The sequence below is a fragment of the Fusarium fujikuroi genome, chromosome FFUJ_chr03, assembly GCF_900079805.1.
Source record: "Fusarium fujikuroi IMI 58289 draft genome, chromosome FFUJ_chr03".
NCBI classification, from domain to species: domain Eukaryota; kingdom Fungi; phylum Ascomycota; class Sordariomycetes; order Hypocreales; family Nectriaceae; genus Fusarium; species Fusarium fujikuroi.
In genome coordinates, this window is record NC_036624.1 from 2,999,562 (window position 1) to 3,021,619 (window position 22,058).

The 22,058-nt window shown below is 49.3% G+C and overlaps 8 protein-coding genes; 4 read left to right on the plus strand and 4 right to left on the minus strand.

Moving 5' to 3' along the window:
* Positions 1–207: 207 nt before the first annotated feature.
* On the minus strand, positions 208–1,629 carry FFUJ_03031 (probable translation initiation factor eIF-4A; the record flags this gene model as incomplete). XM_023574832.1 has 4 exons in its annotated part: positions 208–861; positions 911–1,335; positions 1,393–1,470; positions 1,596–1,629. 4 exons carry the CDS (start codon positions 1,627–1,629, stop codon positions 208–210), a joined length of 1,191 nt encoding a protein of 396 aa, XP_023428118.1.
* A 1,540-nt stretch (positions 1,630–3,169) lies between these two features.
* Positions 3,170–4,728, plus strand: FFUJ_03032 (related to phosphatidylserine-specific receptor; the record flags this gene model as incomplete). XM_023574833.1 has 2 exons in its annotated part: positions 3,170–3,489; positions 3,549–4,728. 2 exons carry the CDS (start codon positions 3,170–3,172, stop codon positions 4,726–4,728), a joined length of 1,500 nt encoding a protein of 499 aa, XP_023428119.1.
* Positions 4,729–6,602: 1,874 nt separating this feature from the next.
* FFUJ_03033 (related to nuclear WD protein PRL1) lies at positions 6,603–8,883 on the plus strand (the record flags this gene model as incomplete). XM_023574834.1 has 3 exons in its annotated part: positions 6,603–7,528; positions 7,581–8,276; positions 8,334–8,883. 3 exons carry the CDS (start codon positions 6,603–6,605, stop codon positions 8,881–8,883), a joined length of 2,172 nt encoding a protein of 723 aa, XP_023428120.1.
* Positions 8,884–9,433: 550 nt separating this feature from the next.
* FFUJ_03034 (related to TVP38-Integral membrane protein localized to vesicles along with the v-SNARE Tlg2p) lies at positions 9,434–10,670 on the plus strand (the record flags this gene model as incomplete). XM_023574835.1 has 2 exons in its annotated part: positions 9,434–10,185; positions 10,247–10,670. 2 exons carry the CDS (start codon positions 9,434–9,436, stop codon positions 10,668–10,670), a joined length of 1,176 nt encoding a protein of 391 aa, XP_023428121.1.
* A 440-nt stretch (positions 10,671–11,110) lies between these two features.
* Positions 11,111–12,901, minus strand: FFUJ_03035 (uncharacterized protein; the record flags this gene model as incomplete). XM_023574836.1 has 2 exons in its annotated part: positions 11,111–12,475; positions 12,779–12,901. The coding sequence occupies 2 exons, from the start codon at positions 12,899–12,901 to the stop codon at positions 11,111–11,113; spliced, it is 1,488 nt and encodes a 495-aa protein (XP_023428122.1).
* A 1,098-nt stretch (positions 12,902–13,999) lies between these two features.
* Positions 14,000–15,445, plus strand: FFUJ_03036 (related to prolyl aminopeptidase A; the record flags this gene model as incomplete). Its single annotated transcript, XM_023574837.1, has 1 exon — positions 14,000–15,445. The coding sequence occupies one exon, from the start codon at positions 14,000–14,002 to the stop codon at positions 15,443–15,445; it is 1,446 nt and encodes a 481-aa protein (XP_023428123.1).
* Positions 15,446–15,682: 237 nt separating this feature from the next.
* On the minus strand, positions 15,683–17,076 carry FFUJ_03037 (putative protein; the record flags this gene model as incomplete). XM_023574838.1 has 3 exons in its annotated part: positions 15,683–16,539; positions 16,596–16,776; positions 16,834–17,076. 3 exons carry the CDS (start codon positions 17,074–17,076, stop codon positions 15,683–15,685), a joined length of 1,281 nt encoding a protein of 426 aa, XP_023428124.1.
* A 965-nt stretch (positions 17,077–18,041) lies between these two features.
* FFUJ_03038 (related to DNA polymerase theta) lies at positions 18,042–21,415 on the minus strand (the record flags this gene model as incomplete). XM_023574839.1 has 12 exons in its annotated part: positions 18,042–18,076; positions 18,130–18,235; positions 18,297–18,381; positions 18,430–18,534; positions 18,582–18,809; positions 18,856–19,299; positions 19,350–19,577; positions 19,625–19,728; positions 19,873–20,313; positions 20,369–20,551; positions 20,611–20,879; positions 20,926–21,415. 12 exons carry the CDS (start codon positions 21,413–21,415, stop codon positions 18,042–18,044), a joined length of 2,718 nt encoding a protein of 905 aa, XP_023428125.1.
* Positions 21,416–22,058: the final 643 nt, after the last annotated feature.

Below are 22,058 nucleotides of genomic sequence, written 5' to 3' on the forward strand. Positions count from 1 at the left end.
GCTCGAATGGGAAGGCCTGCCGCCCTTCCAGCGCGGTACTCTAGAAACGAGATCTATCAACAACTGCCACAAGAGATTTCTCCGTAAGCTCCTCCCAAAGATGTCAGGCTGCCCTGTATCGTCCACTCATAAATAGCTGATGAGGCAGCCTGGTAACGGATATTGGAAGACCCGTGTTGCTTTTTTCAATTTTTTTTTAGCTTGAACTTAGATGAGGTCGGCAACGTTCATGGGCATCTCCTCAATCTGGGTGCTGTAGAACTGCTCAATCTCACGCATCATGCGGACGTCTTCAGCGGTGACGAAGTTGATGGCGACACCCTTTCGGCCGAAACGGCCACCACGACCAATTCGGTGAATGTAGTTCTCACGGTTGGCAGGGAGATCATAGTTGATGACCAGGGAAACCTGTTGAACATCGATACCACGGGCCAAGAGATCAGTGGCGATCAGAACACGAGAAGAGCCAGATCGGAACTCCTTCATGATCAGGTCACGCTGAGCCTGGTCCATATCACCGTGCATGGCGGAGACAGTGAAATCACGAGCAGTGAGCTTGTCGGTGAGCCAGTCAACCTTTCTGCGGGTGTTGCAGAAGATAACAGCCTGGGTAATGGTGACAGTCTCGTACAAATCGGAGAGGGTGTCCAACTTCCACTCCTCCTTCTCAACGGCAATATAGAACTGCTTAATACCCTCCAGGGTAAGCTCGTCCTTCTTGACCAAGATGCGGACAGGGTCACGCATGAACTTGGTCGTGACCTCAAGAACGTCCTGGGGCATGGTAGCAGAGAGAAGGACAACTTGGGTGGACTGGGGGAGAAGCTGGAAGATATCGTAGATCTGCTCGGTGAAACCGCGCTGAGGTGATATTAGCATTTGGATCTCAATGGTAAGTTGTTTTCCTTACAGAAAGCATTTCATCGGCCTCGTCGAGAACGAACATCTTCATGCTGTCGGTCTTGAGGAAACGGCGCTGGATCATGTCCTGAACACGACCGGGAGTGCCGACAACAACCTGGGGGCCGTCCTGAAGGGCCTTCATATCCTCACGGACACTGGTACCACCGATACAAGCGTGGCACTCGATTTGCATGAAATCTCCGATGGCAACAACGACCTTCTGAATCTGCTGAGCAAGCTCACGGGTAGGAGCAAGGATCAGAGCCTGGCACTGCTTAACGTTGGTGTCGATCTTCTGGAGAACAGAGATGGAGAAGGTGGCAGTCTTTCCAGTACCGGACTGGGCTTGAGCAATGACATCGTGACCCTTGATAACGGGCATGATAGCACGCTGCTGGATAGCAGAGGGACGCTCGAAACCGTAGGCATAGACTAAGGATTATTGTAAGCGGCATGCGAGGGATTTGTTGAGGTGTGGGAGACACTTACCACCTCGGAGGAGCTCAGACTTGAGGTTCATGTCATCGAAGGAGTCGACGGTCTCATCGTAGTTGGACTCGATCTGTCCTGCAAGGCATGTGTGGTCAGCAAGTCTGTTGGTGATACGGGTGGCTTGTTCTTATTGCATGAGCCGCTCAGGAACCCAAGCGCATCGTGAAGGCGATGGCAGCGTGAAGGACGCAATAACTCACCCTCGGGGACATCCTCAAGACCCTTGTCAGCCATATTTGCGGTTGAGGCTTTGGAAAATCTAGATCAAGCACAGCTCGATCTAGAGTTGATAAATCGCGGGGTGACGGAAGCGAAAAAAGAGGGCAGAACTTCTATTGGAGAAGACTGCGCCGTTGTGTCGTTTGGTTGAGAAAAAAAGCTGATATCGACTAGGATCAGGAGTCTCGTGAGAATGACGAGAATCGACAAGAACCTAGGATGGGGATGGTTATTTGTGTTGTTTCCTTTGGATGGAGTATGAAGGAGAAGAGGAAAAAAAAGTCGAATGAGGGGCGGTCGTGGAGGCAGTATATTTTTTTTCATTGCTGCCCACCCGCTTACCTCAAGAGAGGCACTGACCAATGATAGAAGACCTTAGCGGGGGCATCGGGATTAGGGTACATTTGGTTCGGTGTCTCTGCCTTGCATTGGCAGGGCACTCACCAGTCACAGGGCAGCCACCAGTCTAAGGTCTTTACAGCACGGTACAGTATGGCGAGTTATTTTTTTTTCCTTAATTTTTTTTAATTTTTTTTTTTAGCTTTGGGTTTTCTAGCAACGTAGGAAGTTTTTTCCTTGCCTCATGCTCACCACCTACCTATGATAACACAGGCTGCAGTCATCCCACTATGCCCCGCCCCTCGCTAGAACCTTGAAAGAAAAAAAATATGCCCCTCTACCCACGGATCATCGTCCGCCACCTACAACGCTGCTTTTTGGTGTTTCTAGTGACTGATTGTAGCCTGCCTGTGTGTGGCATGTGGCATGCCATTGTTCTCAACTTCAATAAGAAGCTTGTCATAGGTTGGCCCATCCATACCCAAGGTATACACATGATAACCGCCTAGTGTCTTCAAGGTGCAGGGGACGGAAAAAAAGGATGCGGGTGACTCCTACTTCTGTTATGAAACTATTGTTCACAAAAGAGTGCATTTCCTGTTGCAAATGTACTATAACAATTATATTCCAAAACTGTAGAGAATGGTATATCAGTCTTCGGGGTTGTCATCTTTCACCTCACATCCAAGATATTCCCTCGCTCGCTGAGAGGAATGATAAACCATATCACTCAGCTTGTTATAAGCTACCAAGTCAGCTGGTGGTTTAACAAACTACAAACCTACCCTTTGTAATGAACGATCGTCAAATACCTATGATCAGGCACCTAAAGTTAGGCCAGAGTCCCTACTTTATGGAGAGTCACCGTAGCCTCACTTTTGAGCAAGAGTCAAGCTGCAGTGTAACTCCAGGCAGTCAGTCTCATCTTTTCCGGTAAGGCTGTTACCGGAAACAATTCACTCAGCTGAATTTTCTTCCGCCCACACTAAATTTAGTAGGTAGAAGTTGGAACTCGCCGTACCTAGGTGATTTCAACGTAGAGGTACCTACTTACGTATCGTATCATACCTTACCTTACCTTACCTTACCTACACTTCAGTCTCTTTTTTCTCATAGTTCTTGATTTTCAGCGGACTCTTCCCATTTTCGCTCTACAAGTTACTTCTTTCATATTTTCTATAGCAGCCCAGGCAACTGCGGGCTCGGCACCACTCAAATGCCTTCAGCCATCGTCAGCAATGGCACTGGCCATCATGATTCACTCTGTGATAGGAGAGACGACACATATGAGTCAACTTCCCAAAGTGACTCAATTCCTCCTCATCCACTAGGACTCAAGCCATTAGGCAACCAGTATTTCTTCACGGGTCGCAATGCGAGGCGCTCAATTGGGAGCTGGAGAATTCTGCCAGACGAGGTTCTCTCCCTTGTACTAGAGCAGTTTGATGCTGCAGCTCTCTTGAAGCTTGGCCACACCTGCAAATTCTTATACGCCTTTTGCCACTCTGATGAATTTTGGAAGCCTTTGTTTCTCCGGTAAGTCACTTGAGACATAAAGGCACTCTGAAGTAGCTGTTAAACTAAGTTCTGTGAAGGTCACCACCACCAGATAACAAGGATATCCGATGGCAAGGATCATGGAGATCAACTGTTTTAGGTCTGCCCAGTGACCAAGGGACCAAAATCGACTGTAGCAACGTCTTCTCAGATGTCCTTCACCGGCCATTTGCCTGCAGTCATGTCATCCTTACCCGGTTCACCTCACATATTCCCAAGGCAAACCAGATCCGTCGCTTCGAGAACCTGACTTACGATCAGTATGCCGAGAAATGGACTGAGCAGCCATTCGTGCTTACCAAATGCATTCAGGAATGGCCAGTATATGAGGGGTGGACTATCGATAGCATGCTCCAGATGTTTTCCAAGGTCGAGTTTCGTGCTGAGGCTGTTGACTGGCCATTCGCAACCTATTACACATACATGAAGAACAACAGCGACGAAAGCCCTCTGTATCTCTTTGACCGGAGATTTGCAGAAAAGATGGGGATCAGTGTCGGTAAGAAGCCAGGCACTGCATACTGGAGACCAGACTGCTTTGGCCCTGATCTGTTTGAGGTTCTTGGAGACGAACGCCCTGCCCATCGATGGCTGATTGTCGGTCCTGAGCGAAGTGGCTCAACTTTCCACAAAGACCCCAACGCAACGAGTGCTTGGAACGCTGTAATTCAAGGATCTAAGTATTGGATAATGTTCCCACCAGCTACACAGGTGCCCGGTGTTTATGTTTCCAATGACAGCAGCGAAGTCACCAGCCCCCTTAGCATTGCGGAGTGGCTTCTCACTTTTCATGAAGAAGCACGGCAACTTCCTGACTGCGCCGAGGGTATTTGCGAAGCGGGAGAAATACTTCATGTTCCTAGCGGGTGGTGGCATCTGGTGGTCAATCTCGAGAGCGGCATTGCACTTACGCAGAACTTCGTGCCCCAGAGCTTGAGTCTTGTATCAGAAGTTGTTTCCTTCTTGCGGGACAAGGCTGACCAGGTCAGTGGATTCGATGATCAAGTGGCGGACCCTTATCAACTCTTCGTGGAGAGAATGAAGAGCAGCTATCCAGAAGTTCTACACAAAGCCCTGGACCTGGCCGATACGAAGAGCTGCAAAAAGCGTAAATGGGATGCTGCTGTTGGTGGAGTAGACCATAACCAAGGGCAGGAAGGAGGTGACGGTTTCAGTTTTGGTTTCGGCGGCGATGGCGATGATGTTGAAATACCCTAGAAAGACTCCCCATTTCTACCCTTGCATTTCAATCCAAGTTAGCGATTTATGGCTCCTTTCTTAGGTAGTAGAGAAATATGGGGGAGTTAGCAGAAGCAAGCCCGCCCCCATCCTGCAAGTTATAACATCAGGAGCTGTGATACGCTCGGCAACCATCGAGTAGTCACCAGAGTTGCCACTATGAGTTGATGCAATTAGGCAATTGGCAGTCAAATAGTGAGCAACGCTCTGTACAATGATTAGTTCTAGGTATCTTGCATGAATGTGACGCCTGAGAGACAGACAGAATGTGCTATTCATTAGAACTGAAATCTCTATACTTGTTGTTACGATTAGACTCTTACTCAGCCGTAAAATCACTCAATTAGGGCATGTGAAAGTTTCTTTTGTCTTCGAAAACACTACTAAGATGTAACTACCTACTCCTAGGTAGTGACATGACCTTGCCAAAACGGAAGAAAGGAGAAGTTCTTTGTCCCCTGAGATTTGTGTTCTAGTACCTCTTCCCGTACTAGGAGTCGAATTTATCGTGTCTGTCGTGGCCAAAACAAAAAGAAAGAAAGAGAGAGAGAAGAGAAATGCCGCATGATTTGACATATCAACTAAGAATGCCCTTATTTGATCACCAGCGATAAACGCGAAAGCAGACAGTCATCGTCGAATACGTGATGCCCGGGCTAGTTTGGCTGAATACATGCCCAGCTAAAAGTAAGGCAACTAATATTAAAACAATAACTTAAAATTAGGACAATGGTAATTGTTTCATACTGAAAAGTGCCAAATTGTCTTCAGTCTCTATTCATTCAACCTTTATTGGCTTTATGCAAGTAACCAGAGGCCAATACCTCACACTTGCCTCAATTCTGTTCGGGCTGCCAGTTGTTAACTAACAGATACATAGTACCCAAGGTGCCTAGGCACCAATCAGCTAATGCACGCCTGGATGTCTCTGCTAACAGACCCAACGTCTTGCAATTCCGAAACACGATCTGAATCACTTTCCCCCTAACTTATTAATCACTAAATAAACACTTGCCATGAAGATGGGCTGCACCTCCACTCCATCCCCATACCACCTTACTGTACTTACCTACCTGCCTACCTACCTGCTAATGTATTGGATGGTAACCTCCACTGGAACTTTCCTCAACCTGCCACCTTAGCCTATGGAGGTACTTAGCCACTGTAGTTGATTCACGAACCCTCTACAGCTTAGCATCTCGTCTTCCTGAAGGCTTCCCGGGGGCCGTGTACTCCCCACTCGGCTTCCCGTCCGCCCTCCACCTTTCTATTACCTTAGTGATTGGACTAGTCCAAAGCTGTCCCTAACACTGCATCATCTCCCATCCTCTCCTCCTCCTTTTCACCGTTGTACCTAATTAATCTTTTGCTTGAATGCGCTTGCGCTTCTCTTTGTTTTCGCCTTCACTGTCAATTTCAGTTTCCCTTTTATTTCGTCTCCTCCGCGTTCTTATTCTTGATTCCTATTCTCGTCTGTCTGCTTTTCTTGCCATATCTTTTAATCTGTAAGTTCCATTTGCTAACCCCCGTCGCCATCTGGCCTAGAACTGGACTCTATGTCCAACTCTCCGCTATCTGTCCGTTCTTCAGCTTCTCTGCCTTACCTCTTATATCATCTACACGTAGCAAGCTAACTGAAGACTATCCAGCCTCTGCATCTTCTTGTTCTTCTCGCAGAACACCACTGTAAAAGCTCGAAGCACGGTTCCAGATACCGCTGCGCTTCGCATCAGCTCCACATCAGCTTAAGAGACCCCTGTTCCGCTATTGTGAGCCTCGATTTGCTCTGAGAAACCTGTCCATAGCTTCGACCCCTTTCTGTTCGAACCGTATTGAATGAACAAGCCGGCATCATGGTTTCCGACGAGCACTTCGAGATGTGCTTGCCCATCTTGCAGGATGCAACCCTGGAAGACGAGGACAAGACAGATAGACTCGAGGAGCTCTTCCGCAAAGAAACGAGCCTCACCGGCACTTCCCTCGACAACGCAATACTAGATGCTCTTTGGCGGTTTCGTGACGGCGGCGGCACATCAGCGTCACCCCCTCCCATCAGACAGACGATCTTACGACGCCCTTCACCCGCCTCCTGGCGTGGTTCGCCAACTCCCATGTCGGGCTCCCCAAGACTGGCCGTGAGCCCCCTTGCTCCTCCGGGCTTTGTTCCCTCGACCTTTGGCAGGACAATCTCCTCTACGGTTTCTCCCTTTTCTTCGCCTCGAGCATCGCCACGTCTGGCTCTTGCGACACCCGTCATTCCTCATAGTCCAAACTTGAATGCATACGAATTTGCTAGCGACCCGACCCCGGCCACAGAGATTCTAGGTGAATACCAGACGGAAAATGTTGAGTGGCTCGTCAGTGATGATGCCGCTAGCGTGACTTCATCTGTCGGTACTCCGAGTGCTCTCAACGCAGCAGCCCCCGAGTTCTCGTCCATGTCGGCACAGTCAGCTGATATGTCGCCATATGATATGTTGCGTTCCATCCTTGGGCAGACAAAATCCGATGATGAGATTGAAGCCGCTCTTGCGCAGAATGGTTATGATCTCAGCGCAACTATTGTCTCCTTTATGGAAAGCCAAGCAGGTGACAACCAGCCCGGCGGTGTGTCATTGGAAGAACCCAAAAACGTCCTGATTGGGAAATCCGTGGATCGCCCAACTACTCCCCTAGGTCAATCGAAGTCGGGGGTTATTTGCAAGTTCTATATGTCGACTGGTTCGTGCTTGCGCGCCGATTGCCGATTCAGCCATGATCTCAGCAACCACCTTTGCAAGTATGTTTTCGTGCGAGTCTCTCCGTATTGTAAGCTAAAATTTATCTTGCAGATATTGGGTCATGGGGAATTGCTTGGCAGGAGAGACATGCATTTTCTCGCATGATCCCACCAAACTTATGAATAAGCTCGCCCTTGACGGGGCCAGTACGCCACCATCAAAGCACGGCGGTTTACAGCTTGGAGATCTTAACTCTTTTCCTTCTCTAAGACCTGGAACCCCCGATCATCTAAGTGGTTTCGCTGGCAGCAACAGTTTCCCTGCTGTGGGCATTACGCCACCACCAGGCTTGAAGCATTTCCAGGGAACTTCCAGTCCCCGTGCTCGATCTCGCCCTAGCAGTCGACATCAGACCAGAGAGCCAGATATCTCCGCCCCTGCTCTAGATGACAACGATGCCTTCCCTTCACTTGGTTCTGCATCTATCAAGCAAGGCAAGAAGCATCATGGCAAGCGAGGTGGCCATGGACATTCGCACAAGGAGAATCACGCGCCTAATTCTCTGGCTGATATTGTCAAGATGTCTCCCTCGCCCATCCCTGTCCGTCCCGAACTCAAGAGAGGGCTGGGGCGCAATGGAAGCTCGACAGTTGCACGAAATGGGGAAAACAGCGCTGCAGCTCAGGCCATTCCCAGTCCCAAGCATATCCCGTGGCTGGAGACCGGTGAGCGTGCTAACAAAGCATATTTGAAGGCTCGCCAGGAGGCCATTAAGCACGGCGGCCTTCGTAATAAGTTTCTTCAAAGGTGTGTGTTCTCGCAGTAAAAATTGGGGGTTTTCCGTGTGCTGACTGGCTGTCACAGTGCTGCGCAAGCATGGAATCGCAATGACGCTAGGGCGGCTAAAGCTCTCAGCCTGCGGGGACAAAGCGAGAACGATCTTATGCGCAAAGCTCATCGCGAGGCTGCAAAAGAACTATACGAGGAACGTAACAAGGGCAACTCCCATGATTTGGAATTGTACATCGATCTTCACGGTCTTCACCCAGAAGAAGCTGTCGAGTACCTCGAAAAGGTTTTGATGGAAAACGGTAGGGAGTCGCAACCCATTTATGCCATCACCGGCTCTGGACACCACAGTAAGAACGGAAAGGACAAGGTTGGCAGGGCGATCCGGAACTTTCTTAACGAGTGGAGGTATGCTTACCGGGAGTTCTCTGTTCCTGGAGACCGCAATAATATGGGTGGTATTCTGGGAATCGATGCTCGTAGCTGGGACAAGTCTCTCGCCAAGGAGGGCGACTCAGATGGTAAAGAAGAGGTGGACATACTAAGTCAAGGCGTCGAGATTGGCGACGGCAAAGTCAGACTCCTGGTGCGTGATCCGCCCAAGGGGCCCAGCGGCCGTCGATGACAACACGGGACATAATAGAAGAAAGCAGTAAAATCAGACTCCGTTCTATAAGCCAATGTGTTGAAAGTTGCATGTGATACCTGTCGATTTAGTCACCACCTTACCTGAACTTGACTTTGATACCTACTTTCTGATATATACAAGCCCATGTGTTTGGCAGGATAGGATTAGCGCCATGCTTAGCGGGGCACTTCCGCTCCAGATTCGCTTAGACTAGCAACGTCATGTAACTTTGGTGCAGCCCCAATGAAACGACGTCGACAGCTCCAGCTCTACATCACCATTAGATCTTCTTCAAGCGATATCGAATGCGAAAACACGATTGTTGTTGACTGGTAAAGCCGGGCCTCTGATCTTCTATACCGCCAGAAAGCCACCCTGACCCTATCCTCAAGGTCCCCAATCTCACACTATAACCTCATTTCCATCCGCGCGTTCCGAATCTCACCTATATCGAAACCCAATACACAGACATGGCCACATAGCCCCCGTCAGAATTCAACTCCTACTCCTACTCAGTCAATCGAAACCCAAGATCTTTTTATTAAATATGCCTGCGGATTACAACTCAACCGCCCAGGCTCTCGCCCTGTCTCCAGACCGTGGCTCATCTCCCTCGCCAAGCCGTCCTCCCTGGTCTACGACGTCCTCGAGCCGCCGTTTATCGAACCCGCTAATGAATCGTCGCCGCGCGAGCACTAGCTATACTGGCGGTGGTAAGACGAGCTTTGTGCGCCGCATATGGGGTACCGTCAATCTGCTTGGTGAGCAGGTTCTGAAGGTGTATCTGCGCCTGTCACCTTTCCAGAGGATTCTTGCCCTCGTAGGCGTTGTCGCAGCAGGCGTGCTTGGCATTCTGGCTATTATCTACTCGCATGTCTTCTTCAAATGGCTTGAGCCAAAGGCCGAGCAGTGGCGCGCTCTTCCAGGAGGTTGGACTCTGGCCTTTCTGCTGGTCTTCGTCACTTCGTTCCCTCCGATTGTTGGATACTCGACCGCGAGCACAATCGCGGGTTTTGTGTATGGGTTTCCCTTAGGCTGGCCCATTGTTGCATCCGGATGTACGGCTGGTGCTCTTTGTGCGTTCCTCGCGAGCAGAACTGTTTTAAGCAGCTATGTTGATCGCATGGTTGGTCGGGATCATCGCTTTGTCGCTCTTGGTCAAGTGTTGCGCCAGGAGGGAATTTGGTATCTTACGGCTATCCGATTCTGTCCACTTCCATTCAGTCTGAGCAATGGCTTCCTCGCCACTATTCCCAGCATTACACCTCTGGCGTTTACCATTTCCACAGCATTGTCAAGGTATGTTCACTAATGACTGGTATTTGCCCGGTCCTGATCGCTGATGCCAATATGATTCTAGCCCTAAACTGCTCGTCCACGTTTTCATCGGCAGTCGTCTTGCTCTGCTAGCTGAGAAGGGCGATAAAATGTCCGCTGGTAGCAAAGCCATTAATTATTTAAGCATGATTTTGGGTGCTGCCGTCGGTCTTATTGTTGGGCTTATCATTTACCGTCGTACTATGGCTCGTGCCGAAGAGCTCGCGCGTCAAGAAGGCCTTGAGCCTACAGATCTATCAGCTGAAGAGGGCGAGGCCGGCTATGCAGACTCTGAAAACACAATGATCATGGATCCTGAAGATGCAGCCGTGTTAATGTCGGACGATGATATTTCACTGTGGGGTAGAGATGGTACAGACAGCAGATATCACGATGATGATGATGATGATGATGATGATGAAGAGGATGAGGGAAACACCAATAAGAGGAGGGACCGAAGGGTATGAACTCACATTTTTAACGGGAGGCTCGACTCAAATTGGGGATAGGAACGACAAGATTATTCAATACTAAAAGTATGGATATTGGGCACGGCTCGGTTATATTGACTGCACATCTTTAAATGGCCTAGACGGCGTTTTGGGCATCACTATATGTATTCGGTTGCAATTGGGATCATAGAGGACGATGATGTGTTTGAATCAACTGCTTTTTCAAAACCATCAGAGCCATCGTTGAATACGCTTAAGCCACAATCGAAACATGTAATCAATTGCAACTTGCGGCTGCTACGTCCGCCCGATCAGTATGTGTTGAAATAAGATTTTACAAAGACTTTCGTAATACCATCGCTTGCATCCCATAAAATCGAATTCGCCAACGCCGTCGCTTATGCACTCTCATCCCAATGCTATAACTGAAAAGTGAAACACCACCATTATGGGAATTACTGGTTCCCCCTATATTGGTTCATAAATTGTATAGCCTGATCCATTGGATACCCAATGAAAACAGGCCCAGTGAAGATCATTTGAGGTCCGTCGTTTGTCCCTTTGGTCATATCAGGGTTGATGAAGGCAGGCTGAGGAGGTGCCGCATGTTGATGTTGGTATTGGTATTGATGTTGATGTGGAGGGGGTGGAGGGGGTCCGCCCTCCTTATGAGGTGAGGATGAAACCGTGTGTTCTGGTACTTGAGGGGGGCCGTCATGTTTGAATGGTGAGGGCACACCCATGGCAGCCAATTTTGTATGATCAAATGGACATTTGCCTGGCGTCTTCTTTATTGATTCTTGGGCACTGGTTGCAGCTTGTGCGGAAATCGGCATGCAGACAGGCGCTGGTGGTGGTGAGAGAGGTTGGTCGTCACCTTGGCCTGAGAGGTCGTAGACTGGAATAGATATTCCCCAAGGCCGACTGGGCGATTCTCCAACACGTACTTCCTTCAGAGGCCGATCGAAATGACTCTGCCGGTCTCCATCCTCCAGAGTCGGCACCTGTGTATTATCCGGGTCCGAATTTACACTAACAGCTTGTGCCCAGTTCTCAACTCTTTCATTAGATGGCTGGGCCACGTCATTTGGTCGATTTGGATCCTGTTCAGCCTCGGGTAGCATAGGTTGGTGAAGCTGACCCAGCCCTTCAATCATGCTCACTATATCGCCATACTTGGAATCTATCTTCTTGATTTGATCTTCGTCACGTTGGTACCGGCGGAGGCAAACTTCATGGCTTCGGGGGAGTTCATGTTTGTGCGTCTCAACATAGTGGGCGATCTCCTCAGCAGAGTGTTTGTCCATGTAACGAATGGGACACTTGACAGCTGATGAGCCGTTTGTGTTTGTGCGGGCTTGCTGGGAAGTAGATTCTTCGTACATGGCTGCGCAGATAGGGTCCGTCGAATGATGTGGAGTTGTATCCGGTGCATCTTCGTCGCGGGCCCCAGAGCCGCTAGCCGTGGCAGGCTTGGAGAACGGGCATTGAAGATGGCCCTTCTTTCCTTGGACCGTGAAGTCTTGTTCTAGCGCCGTCGACATGGAAGTGGCTACGTGGGAAGGTTGCGACTCGGTCTCTCTGCTGGAGCCAGTGCCAGTGGTTTTACTCGTTTCGCCCAGCGAGGCAAGCTGATTAGCTACTCGGCGTCCGTCACGGATGACGAGGGCAAGCTGGTGCTGGGAACCGGAGCTGTACGCGCGTGGAAGAGGAACAGGCAATGAATTATCAACAGATGTATACGGAGGTATCTGGAGCTTGGCCAGGGTATCAGCTATTTCTGGCGCGGCTGGAGCATATTTGTCAGCCAGATACTGGAACTGTGTTTGGTTTCGAGTCAGCGATGAGTCCATTGCAGACGATGGGGGAGGAAGATGTTGATAGGTCAGATATCAGAAAAATATGTTATCAGTCTCGGCAACAGGGTCATTCATCCTGATGCTCTTGATCTAGAGCTAATGATATTCATCATGCTGACTTGGTAGGGGGGAAGAAGCCGACAGCTCCGGTATCGCCGAAACAATCCCAGGACATTGCGCAGCCAGGATACGTAGACAGGTATTGGGAAAAGCCGGGTTCAAGGCTTGGAACTACTGCGTGGGGTAGAAAATATTTCTTCTTACCTGTTCATGAGCAAAGCGAAGCTTGTGCTCCAAAACGGTCTTTCGATCTGTCAAGGTCTGGACTTCATCAGCAAGGGCGTTGAAAGCATCTGCCAACGTGTGCGCAAGATGAAGATATGCCATGCCCTTGGCTGTGGGTGAGTGCGATAGAGAAAGAGAGGAAGAAGAAGAAAGTCGAAAAGAAGAAGAGGAGATGAAATATTTATTAGATGGGGAAGAAAGAGGAAGAGATTTGCTAGATCCCGACAGGAGTGCTGTTGCCAGAGCAAGACGGCAACAAAGTGGAGATATAATGGCACTGATTGGCCTGTTTATATGCAACAGCGGGTACGGTAGGCTAGGTGGCAGCTAAAATTTAGGGTCCTTCCATCCTTCCAGTGGGTGACAGTGTTGTTGCCTCTGGGGAACAGGACGAATTCGGTAATTTACAGCCGAGCCACTTCGGAGCGGAAAGTTCGTGATTCGCAAGAGGGCCGGGACATGACGATGAGGCTCAAGTGGCTCCACGTTAGAGGTTCTTAGGCCATTTCTACCTACCGACCTTAGAAACCTATACATATATAATGTGGTCTGACGCACCATGTGCTGGCAGTAGGTGCTTCCTTGTCTGGGTACATAGCGCGAAGCCCGGTCCCTCTAGAGCGGATTATGGAGTGGAGGTGAAGAACAGACCGAGACAATGCTAATACATAGGGTACCTAGGACCAGAAGCCAAAGCTACCTACCTACCCTGTAGATGTCTTTGACCGCTGTGATAAATTCCTCAAGTCAGGTAATAATAGATAAACTATATTATCTGGGCGACCGGGTCTTATTTTCTCTGTTATCATCCTAACAATCTTCTTGGTTGGTTAACTACAATACCTCAGGGGTTATATATACGTGTTGGATTTGAGCATAATCACCAACCAGGAAAAGTCCACGAAATGACGAACTTATTCTGCCTTATCAACATGGACACAGCTCGAAAACTTTGTGACATAGTAAACGAAATTTGAACTTATCTACAGAATACAACAATAGGGCTAAGCCAATATAAGCCAGTGCTATCCGTAGAAAGAGTCTGAGTTATGCTTTATTTAAGACTGCCTATCGATTCACCTACCTACCAGAGTAGGTAAGAGGTAGGTAGGTGGTTTCGCATTCAACATCTTACCCGCCGACCCCGCCATCACTAAAACACCATCACTATCACCCCTTGCTATTGTAACACGAGTCACCATGTCTACGCCTGATAGCTTGTCCATCCCCCAAGCCGAACTGGTCAGCAGGAAATCTCACGTGCTGCCTGGGCAATTATGTGTTACGGAGCTCTTCTTCAAAGTACCCCTCGACTACACGGACATCCAGGGCCCTTCCATCACACTATTCGCTCGTGCTGTCAAGAAACACGATGTTCCCATATTCCCACCCGATGATGAGGAGTCAGAGAACAGCCCAAAAGACGAATTTGGCGAGCCCCCAAAACCATATATGGTCTATCTTGAGGGAGGACCGGGCTTTGGCAACCGTGAACCGCAGGACCATCCCCTCACCCGCCACGCTCTTGCAAAGGGATACCAGCTTCTCTTACTTGACCATCGCGGCGTTGGCCTGAGTACACCAGTTGGTGCTGATATGCTAAGCCTTGTATCTGGAGACGTTGAAGGGCGTACTCGGTACCTCGGCCTCATGCGCCAGGACAACACAGTCCGGGACTGCGAAGCTGTAAGGAAGTATCTTACCGCCTCATGGCCCGCTGCCAAACAACCATGGTCCATCTTTGGCCAGTCGTACGGAGGCTTCATCTCACTATCCTATTTGTCCATGCACCCAGAAGGTCTTCGGGAAGTCTTTCTCACTGGCGGTCTAGCCCCTGTGGGTAAGAAGCCTGACCAAGTATATGAAGCAACATTCCAACGGGTTATACAGCGCAACGAGCAGTACTACGAAAAATTCCCAGAGGACGTCGAAAACGTCCGTCAAGTGGCCAAGTTCATAGAGAGTAAAGGTGGCAGTATTCCATTGCCATCTGGCGGTGTCCTCACCGTTCCTCGTCTCCTGACCATAGGCATTTCCTTTGGAAGCCATGGTGGCTTCGACCAGGTTCACTCTACGATCCTAACTTTAAAAGCATCCCTCGATCAGTTCGGGTTTTTCAACAGAGCATCCCTAGTACCACTTGAGGGCTGGAACCCATTTGATACCAACATCATATACGCCATCCTTCATGAGGCCATATATTGCGACGGCCCTGGTTTAGCCTCCGCCTGGTCAGCGAATCGCATTGGAAAAGAACTCAAGCCATTCTCCTGGCTGGATAACGGCTACTCAACGGAATCTACCAGCGGATGCCTCTACTTCTCCGGAGAAATGATTTTCCCATTTCACTTCGAAACTTACCCAGAGCTCCAGATACTTCGCCAAGAGGCTGAGTTATTGGCCAGTCGTGATAACTGGCCCGCTCTTTACGATCAGGAGAAGCTTCAAAAGAATAAAGTTCCTGTATATGCCGCCTCGTTCGTTGAGGATATGTACGTCGACTATAACTTTGCAAGAGACACAGCCAAGCTTGTCAAGGGTACAAAGACTTTTGAGACGAACGTCATGTATCACTCGGCATTGAGAGCGAAATCGGACGAGGTGTTGCAGCAATTGTTTAGCCTGAGAGACGATGTCATTGACTAGGTAGAATTGGATGTCTTGCAAGACTGGCATACCTGCAGAAGTTAAAGCCGCCAAGAAGAATAACTTTACGCAAAAGATGAGATAGATATGAGAGCTGGCACCTACTTTATTCAAGTAAAAAAAAACAAAAATCCCAGTGGCTGGCCATACTCATAGTGTACTGAACCGGCCTCCAGTGTGTAGACGCAACATCAAAGAACAACGACCGCAAACCTCATCGAGTTTTATAACTAATGACTAGTGATAGGCTCGTGTTCGCGCAGGTGCACGACCCAAGTTCTGCCACTCATCTTCATAAGCCGTAGTATGAACATGCTCCATCGATGGCAAATCCGCCGCTGGCTGCGAATGCCTCATGACTGTCTCTCGTAGAATGGTAGCAGCGAGCTCTGGGTTGCTCACCAAGAACTCACTTGTCTCTACAGGCGCGCGCTTCCAGAGAAGTGGCTGAAGGAACCCAACGCGTGCCATGACCATCTTGAGCAAGTCATCGACTTCTGGCACGTTGTGATAAAGTTTTCTGCAAAGATGCATCATCTTTGGCTGTGCAGCATCCCAGCCTGCTGTCTCGAGCATATCAACACACGACCGCATCACTGCCTTTCGAAAGTCGTCCATAAGATAACGTGTCGCGCAAATATAAACGTCGAGGTTGAGCTCATACGCCAGGAACCAGGTCCGAAGATCCTCTCCCGTGATACGCTCCGGTAGGCTCTGCTGAGGAGGCATCGGAATGCTGACAGGAGGAGGGAAAACACCTGGAGGATGGATCCCTCTTCTAGGAGCCCCTCGACCATAAGGCACAGGCACAGGAGGATTGCCTTCGCGGGATCGCTGAGCCCCGCACTGCCAGCACCTCGAAAAGTCACGCCGAGCGAGGCATCGAGGACACGAGCAACCCGGTCGATGATGTCCCGGATGCTTCTCCAGGGTTTCTTCCGCCTCAGCATGTCTCGTTTGTCGAGCCCGACGCCGGCGTCTCCATGAGGCACCCGAGCTCCCAGAACTGCTACTGCTACTTGACGAGCTCGAGTCAGAAGCCTCTGCTGGCTCTGGGTCAACTTCAATACCCTTTCCTTTGTCGACTTCTGGTTCTACTGGCATATCAGTACTCGTGGGTCAGGACTAGGCTGTAAGCTGGTTGATTCACCTAAAACGCTCGCTGCTGGCTTGATAGGTTCATAGCAACCCTCGTATAGAAATGCAACAAGAAAATGAAAAATAGCCGGATCCTCCTCTGGCAGATCAATGAATTGCTCACTTGCTTCTCTGAAGTTTCCGCATAAGGCTTTTTGGAACCACTCTGCCTGGACAAGTATGTCTTTGTGAACCTGGAATCCTGTTAGTTCAACTGGCCTCCATGTCAATAGATCGCTACCTTCACATACGTAGAAGGTTTGCATGTTGTTCAAAGGACCAACTCGTATTGGTACAGGCGCAGAGCAATATCGGCCGTCTGCTGAACTGACCCAGAGATCTTCTGTTGTGCTAGGGGGATGTTCTTCTTTCTCCTCCTCATAGACTCTGTCTATCACCATAACCTGAGGCTGAGGAACGCCCATAGCATCGGCCAAGGTGTGCACTGTGACGGTTGAGCCTGCAATCTCTGCATTTCCCGCATCATCCGCCATAACAAAGCTACCAAGTACTGATCCAGTTCAGACCAGTATTTCTTCTAGTCAAGGGATGGCGTAAGGGCGCGTGAAAAGCGTAAAATGAGGCTTTCAGAACGTTCTATCTCCCGAAACACCATAGAAAATAGGACTAGAAATAGACATAGGTAGCCATCAACCACACACACACACACACTCACACCATCTTGGTGTCCGGGTTAAGCCTAGAAACAGCCAACAAAATGTCAAGCATGTGGATGGTAGACGGCGACCAATTGAGTGCCACAGCCGCCCAACCATCTGGCTGTATTCTGGCGCAGAATAAGCAGGGCGCAGACGAAGTGCAGCGGTACAAGCGCTTGGTTGGCATAAGACAATGCTTGGTCACCAATAGACCAATCGCTGATAGGTAAGGTCTTCATCGAGTTTCTGAACATTCTCAGCAAACAGGCCACCGAAAAATGATCAATCACGCCTCCTGCACGAACAAGGGACAGCTCCCCATTCATTTCCTCTAACGCAACATTTTCTCAATTCTTTGCTCAATTCTCTGTGAGAGGCGGCGGCAAGCCGACTGGTCTAAACAGGGGTAAGTTCGTCCATTTCTTACCTGGGATCTATGCCTCCGCTCCCGCGCGTATTATCGACGCGCGTCTGCGAACGACAAATGCATCATGAATCGATCTCAATCCGGAGGGTGATTCAACTCACCATCCTTACAGTTGGTGTTCGTGATCAATGTTTTGCCAGTACACACGCCGACTCGCGAGGCACATGCCTCCCTCAGGCGTGCACTCCTAGGCCACCCGATACGCTTGATGCAGCCATCTATCACACGCCTGCATTCACATCTCAAGTCCGACTTTTTTGTTTGTTTTGTTTTTGCTGCCCTAGGCCTGCACTCACCAGAATGAAAGCCTTGGTAAGATCCTGCAATGCTGGTCACCCCTGCTATTGCCTACTGATGCAGTTTCTGGACGCGGCTACTCCTCCTCAATCTCTGCCTGCATTTGGAGTTCTTCGGGAACCATATTAGGCTTGCCAGGTGAAACAGAGGTCAAGATAACTCACTCCAAATCTTGCTTGCAGCATCTGATATGACTTTGGCCTTGACAAGAAGTTTCTCTTCGTATTTCTCATTGTCTTTACCCTTTAAACGGATCTTGTTTGGTTGAGCCTGCGCATAAAAATCAGCGTTACCCATGTGTGCATTTTCAATAACAGATCGGAACACCGACCTGCATCAATATAGGAAGTAGCTCTGTAGGATCTGCATTCGCGATCGTTGCCACGGTACGAAAACCGTTATCCCAAAATACCCGCCTGTGATATTTAAGCAACACTGCATTCTGCTGAGAGCGTTTTACTCACGCTGTTCGGCTCTTGATGAAAGGAATCTTTGCCAAGGCCAATAGGTCAGCTCTCGCACCAGCCACGAGCCTGTCTGAAAAGTGTTCAAGAGCTGCGGCCATTACTCTGGATTACGGTTAGCTATGTGATGAAAAAAGTTGTCATGAACATACCCCCAGCTCATCTGTTGGCAGAACTTGATCATTCCTGCAGCGAAGCCTTGACAAGTTTGCGAAAGATTCTGAACCATTCCACGAGGCACGTCATATTTGCGTGCCACTATGTGTATAGGGATCTCGTTACACAGATCCCGCAGTTGGAGAGCGAGATAAAAGCGTCGGTGTACTCGAGCAACCTGCTTCTCCTCTGGCGTCGTCTCACGGAGCGTGGCACCTTGAGCACTACTTGGCTGTCAGTGAGTACCCCGTGGCCGTGAACACAACCTACAGCTTGAGTATTGTGGTAGGTTTGATGCCCAGAAGCCTCAGTACCCGTAAACCACTCTCGTCTAGACCCTCCATTTCATTCCGAAAGACCTGCCAGTTCACCATAACCCCGAATTCTTGAACAGGTGTGAAAGTGTATAAGACGTGCATCTCACCATCCATGACAAAGGCTTGGAGCGCCCGACTGAGTTCGCTATGGACAAATACACCATCGTCGGGATCGATAGCTGATGCCACGATTGCCCTACCTAGTTGTGTCGCCGTGAACATGGACAAGGAATCGGAGGTTACAAAACCCATTGATTCTATCTCTTCCAAGCTTGAGGTGATACAATCATTGACAAACTTGGCGCTATGAGTATGACTCAACAGAGACTTCGAGAAGTAGTCCTCAATGGACTCATGACTCATAGCTAAGCGTATGGATATGACTTCTAACAATGCACTGAAATATATTAGCTGGCAATCATTCATGCTTTCATAGGAAAGACGCACCGTTGGATACGTCGATTCTCAGTGTTAAGACAACTAGCGACGGGTGGCAGCTCCGCATTCATGAGGTCTACAACTTGCTCGAGGTCATTTTCGCGGCAGCAGAGATAGGTTTCACCGATAGATGCTTTCCCCTGTCTTCCAGCTCGTCCTCGCATTTGCCTCAGCATCGATGGTCCAACAAATTCGCGCCCCATTCGACAGTTGTGTAAAATCACCCGTCTTGCTGGCCTGCAAAAGTAAATAAAGTGTTTAGCAATCGAAACAGCGACTCTTACAGGTTGATACCAGCAGCCAGACTGCAGGTCGCCACGCACACTAATAGTGTTCCAGAATCGTAAGCTGCCGCTATGAGATCTCTCTCTTCAGTCGTTAAGCCAGCCTATTTTGTCAGAAATGTTCGTGAGCTTTAGCCGGCTAAAGCGACTTACATCTAAACCAATTAGGAACACATGCTCGATTTTGCAAAACGGACGTCTCACTTACGATGAAATGCAACGCCATAAAGGACCGTCTCTTCCAATACCGGATCAACCCCAGTGTTAAGACTGCGAAGCTCTCCCAGCAAGTCCATCCTTCTGTCAACAACGTCAGCCTTGAGCTCATGTGGCTGGGGCATAGCCCGACTAATCCATCGTGCGTCAAACTCGCACATGCCACGACTCCCGGCAAAGACGAGGGCACCGAAACCAGCAACGGCGGTCTCGTGAGCAAGTGTGACCACTGCATTTAATACTGGGTCGCGAAGCTCCTTGTGGGTGGATGGCTCTATTCGCCGGATGGGTCTCATCTGTGCCTGTGTCTGTGTAGACCGATTGTTCAGCTGCGCAGCTTTTTTGATGAGACTGCTTGTAGAACCTGCGGGATAAATGTTGCCGTCATACACGAGATGTTCCTCAATAGGAACCGGTCGATACCGAGTTTCGTAACAATGCCCTTCGAGCCATCGAGCCATCATGTCCATGTTCTGCTACCAAATTAGACGACTCAAAATGCACCACGAAGTCGACCGACTAACGTACCGGAAGAGTGGCACTCATGCCCACGATTTGTACACGCTGCTCCAAGCTGAGCAGTTTGGTCGCCACGAGTTCTAACAAATAGCCTCGATGATCATCATCAACCATGTGTAACTCATCAAGCACAACCGCGCGGAGCTTGGAGATCGAACAGTCATCAATAGCCGTATTCACGAGTGCGTTTGCCTTGGAGTGTCAATAATTTACTTGCTTAGCAGAGTGGGATCACGGTACTAGGCACCGACCTTCTCCAATGTGCACACGCCAATATCAAAATCAGCCCAAGTTGCTCTAACTTTTCCACCCCCAAAAAAACCAATGACACGGACTGTGTTTTCATCAGCTCGTCTACGCCAGATGCGTTTGTCGTCATCAACCGTTGTTTCAGAGGCGAGGCGTAAGCCTTGTACCACACTACGAAGCCAACGAACTTTCTCTTGAACCAAAGCAACATATGGTAACACAAGGAGGGCCTTTGTTCCCTTTTCTTCCAGAATTCTTTTGAGCATGAGCACTACAAGTGTTAGCTAAGATCCACGCATTACCGTCATTCATCTCACCGTCAGCCACAAGAGATTTGCCACCGCCAGTTGGTGCACAATATACAAGGTTCTTTTCTCCTGTCAGAAGCCCAGGGCCTTTGAGGCAAGCTTTTTGCCATGGGTATATTTGGTTTATGCCAAGTGAAGAAAAATTATCAACCAGCTGTTGAGGGAGACCATATATAGAATGGCTTAATTCGAGTTCAGGATCACAAGACGACGTCGGAGTCGCAGCAATAGCCCTCCGTTGAGAATACTCAGACGGCCCGACTCGCTCATCCAGACGAACAATGCGACTCACAGAAATTCGAGGAGGGGCAGAGGGGAGACTGACGGCTCGCTGAAACTGAATAGTCGCTCGAGAGCTAGAAGCCCTGAAGTGGTGTTCTTCTCCAACTGTTGATAGACTTCTTTTATGTCCAGCAACAGAAGTGGTAGCGAATGTAGTCTTTTGTTCATTTGAAGTTTCGACACTGGTTGTGTGCAGTAACCCTCGCATGCTCTTCATGATGGGTATCAAAAACGACAAAGAAAACAAGACGAAACAAGACGAGAGCGAAACTCAAATGAGCCACCAAATCCAACAATCCTTTTTGACTGGTCCTCAGGAAATGTGACGTGACACGCGTTGAGACAACGCGTCGAAAAAGACCTTGAAACGCCAAGTCACGTGGTAAAACAGCAGACCAGACGTGGGGTGTCAGGCACGGCGGGCAGCAGCCGATGCAGGGCTTTTGGTGGTGCCCCGCGGCACGATGGAGGGCTTTCATTGGGTGGATGCGATCGATTGACGCTAAGAAGTTGATGAACCCTGCACTGTTCTTCAGGGCAGCCACCGCCAACGGCAGGTGGCATAAACATGCCCTGTCGGGTCTGCCTCTCGCCTCTCGCCCTCCTTCCACCCATCATCCATAAACTGACCTATCCCGTACGACCAACCAACGCTCCCAATAACTCAAGTCAGCTTGTTCAATTCAAGTCTGACCCCCTGACTTGCAAGTCAGGAAAAAAGGCTACAAGTCAAGTCTACCTAGGTCCTGACTTGCAAGTCAGCAAGTCAATATAGTAGAATTAGTAATATATAGGTACCTTTTACCTTTACTTTTAAGGAAATTCTATAAACCCAGGGTAGGTCTTTTTATCTTATCTTA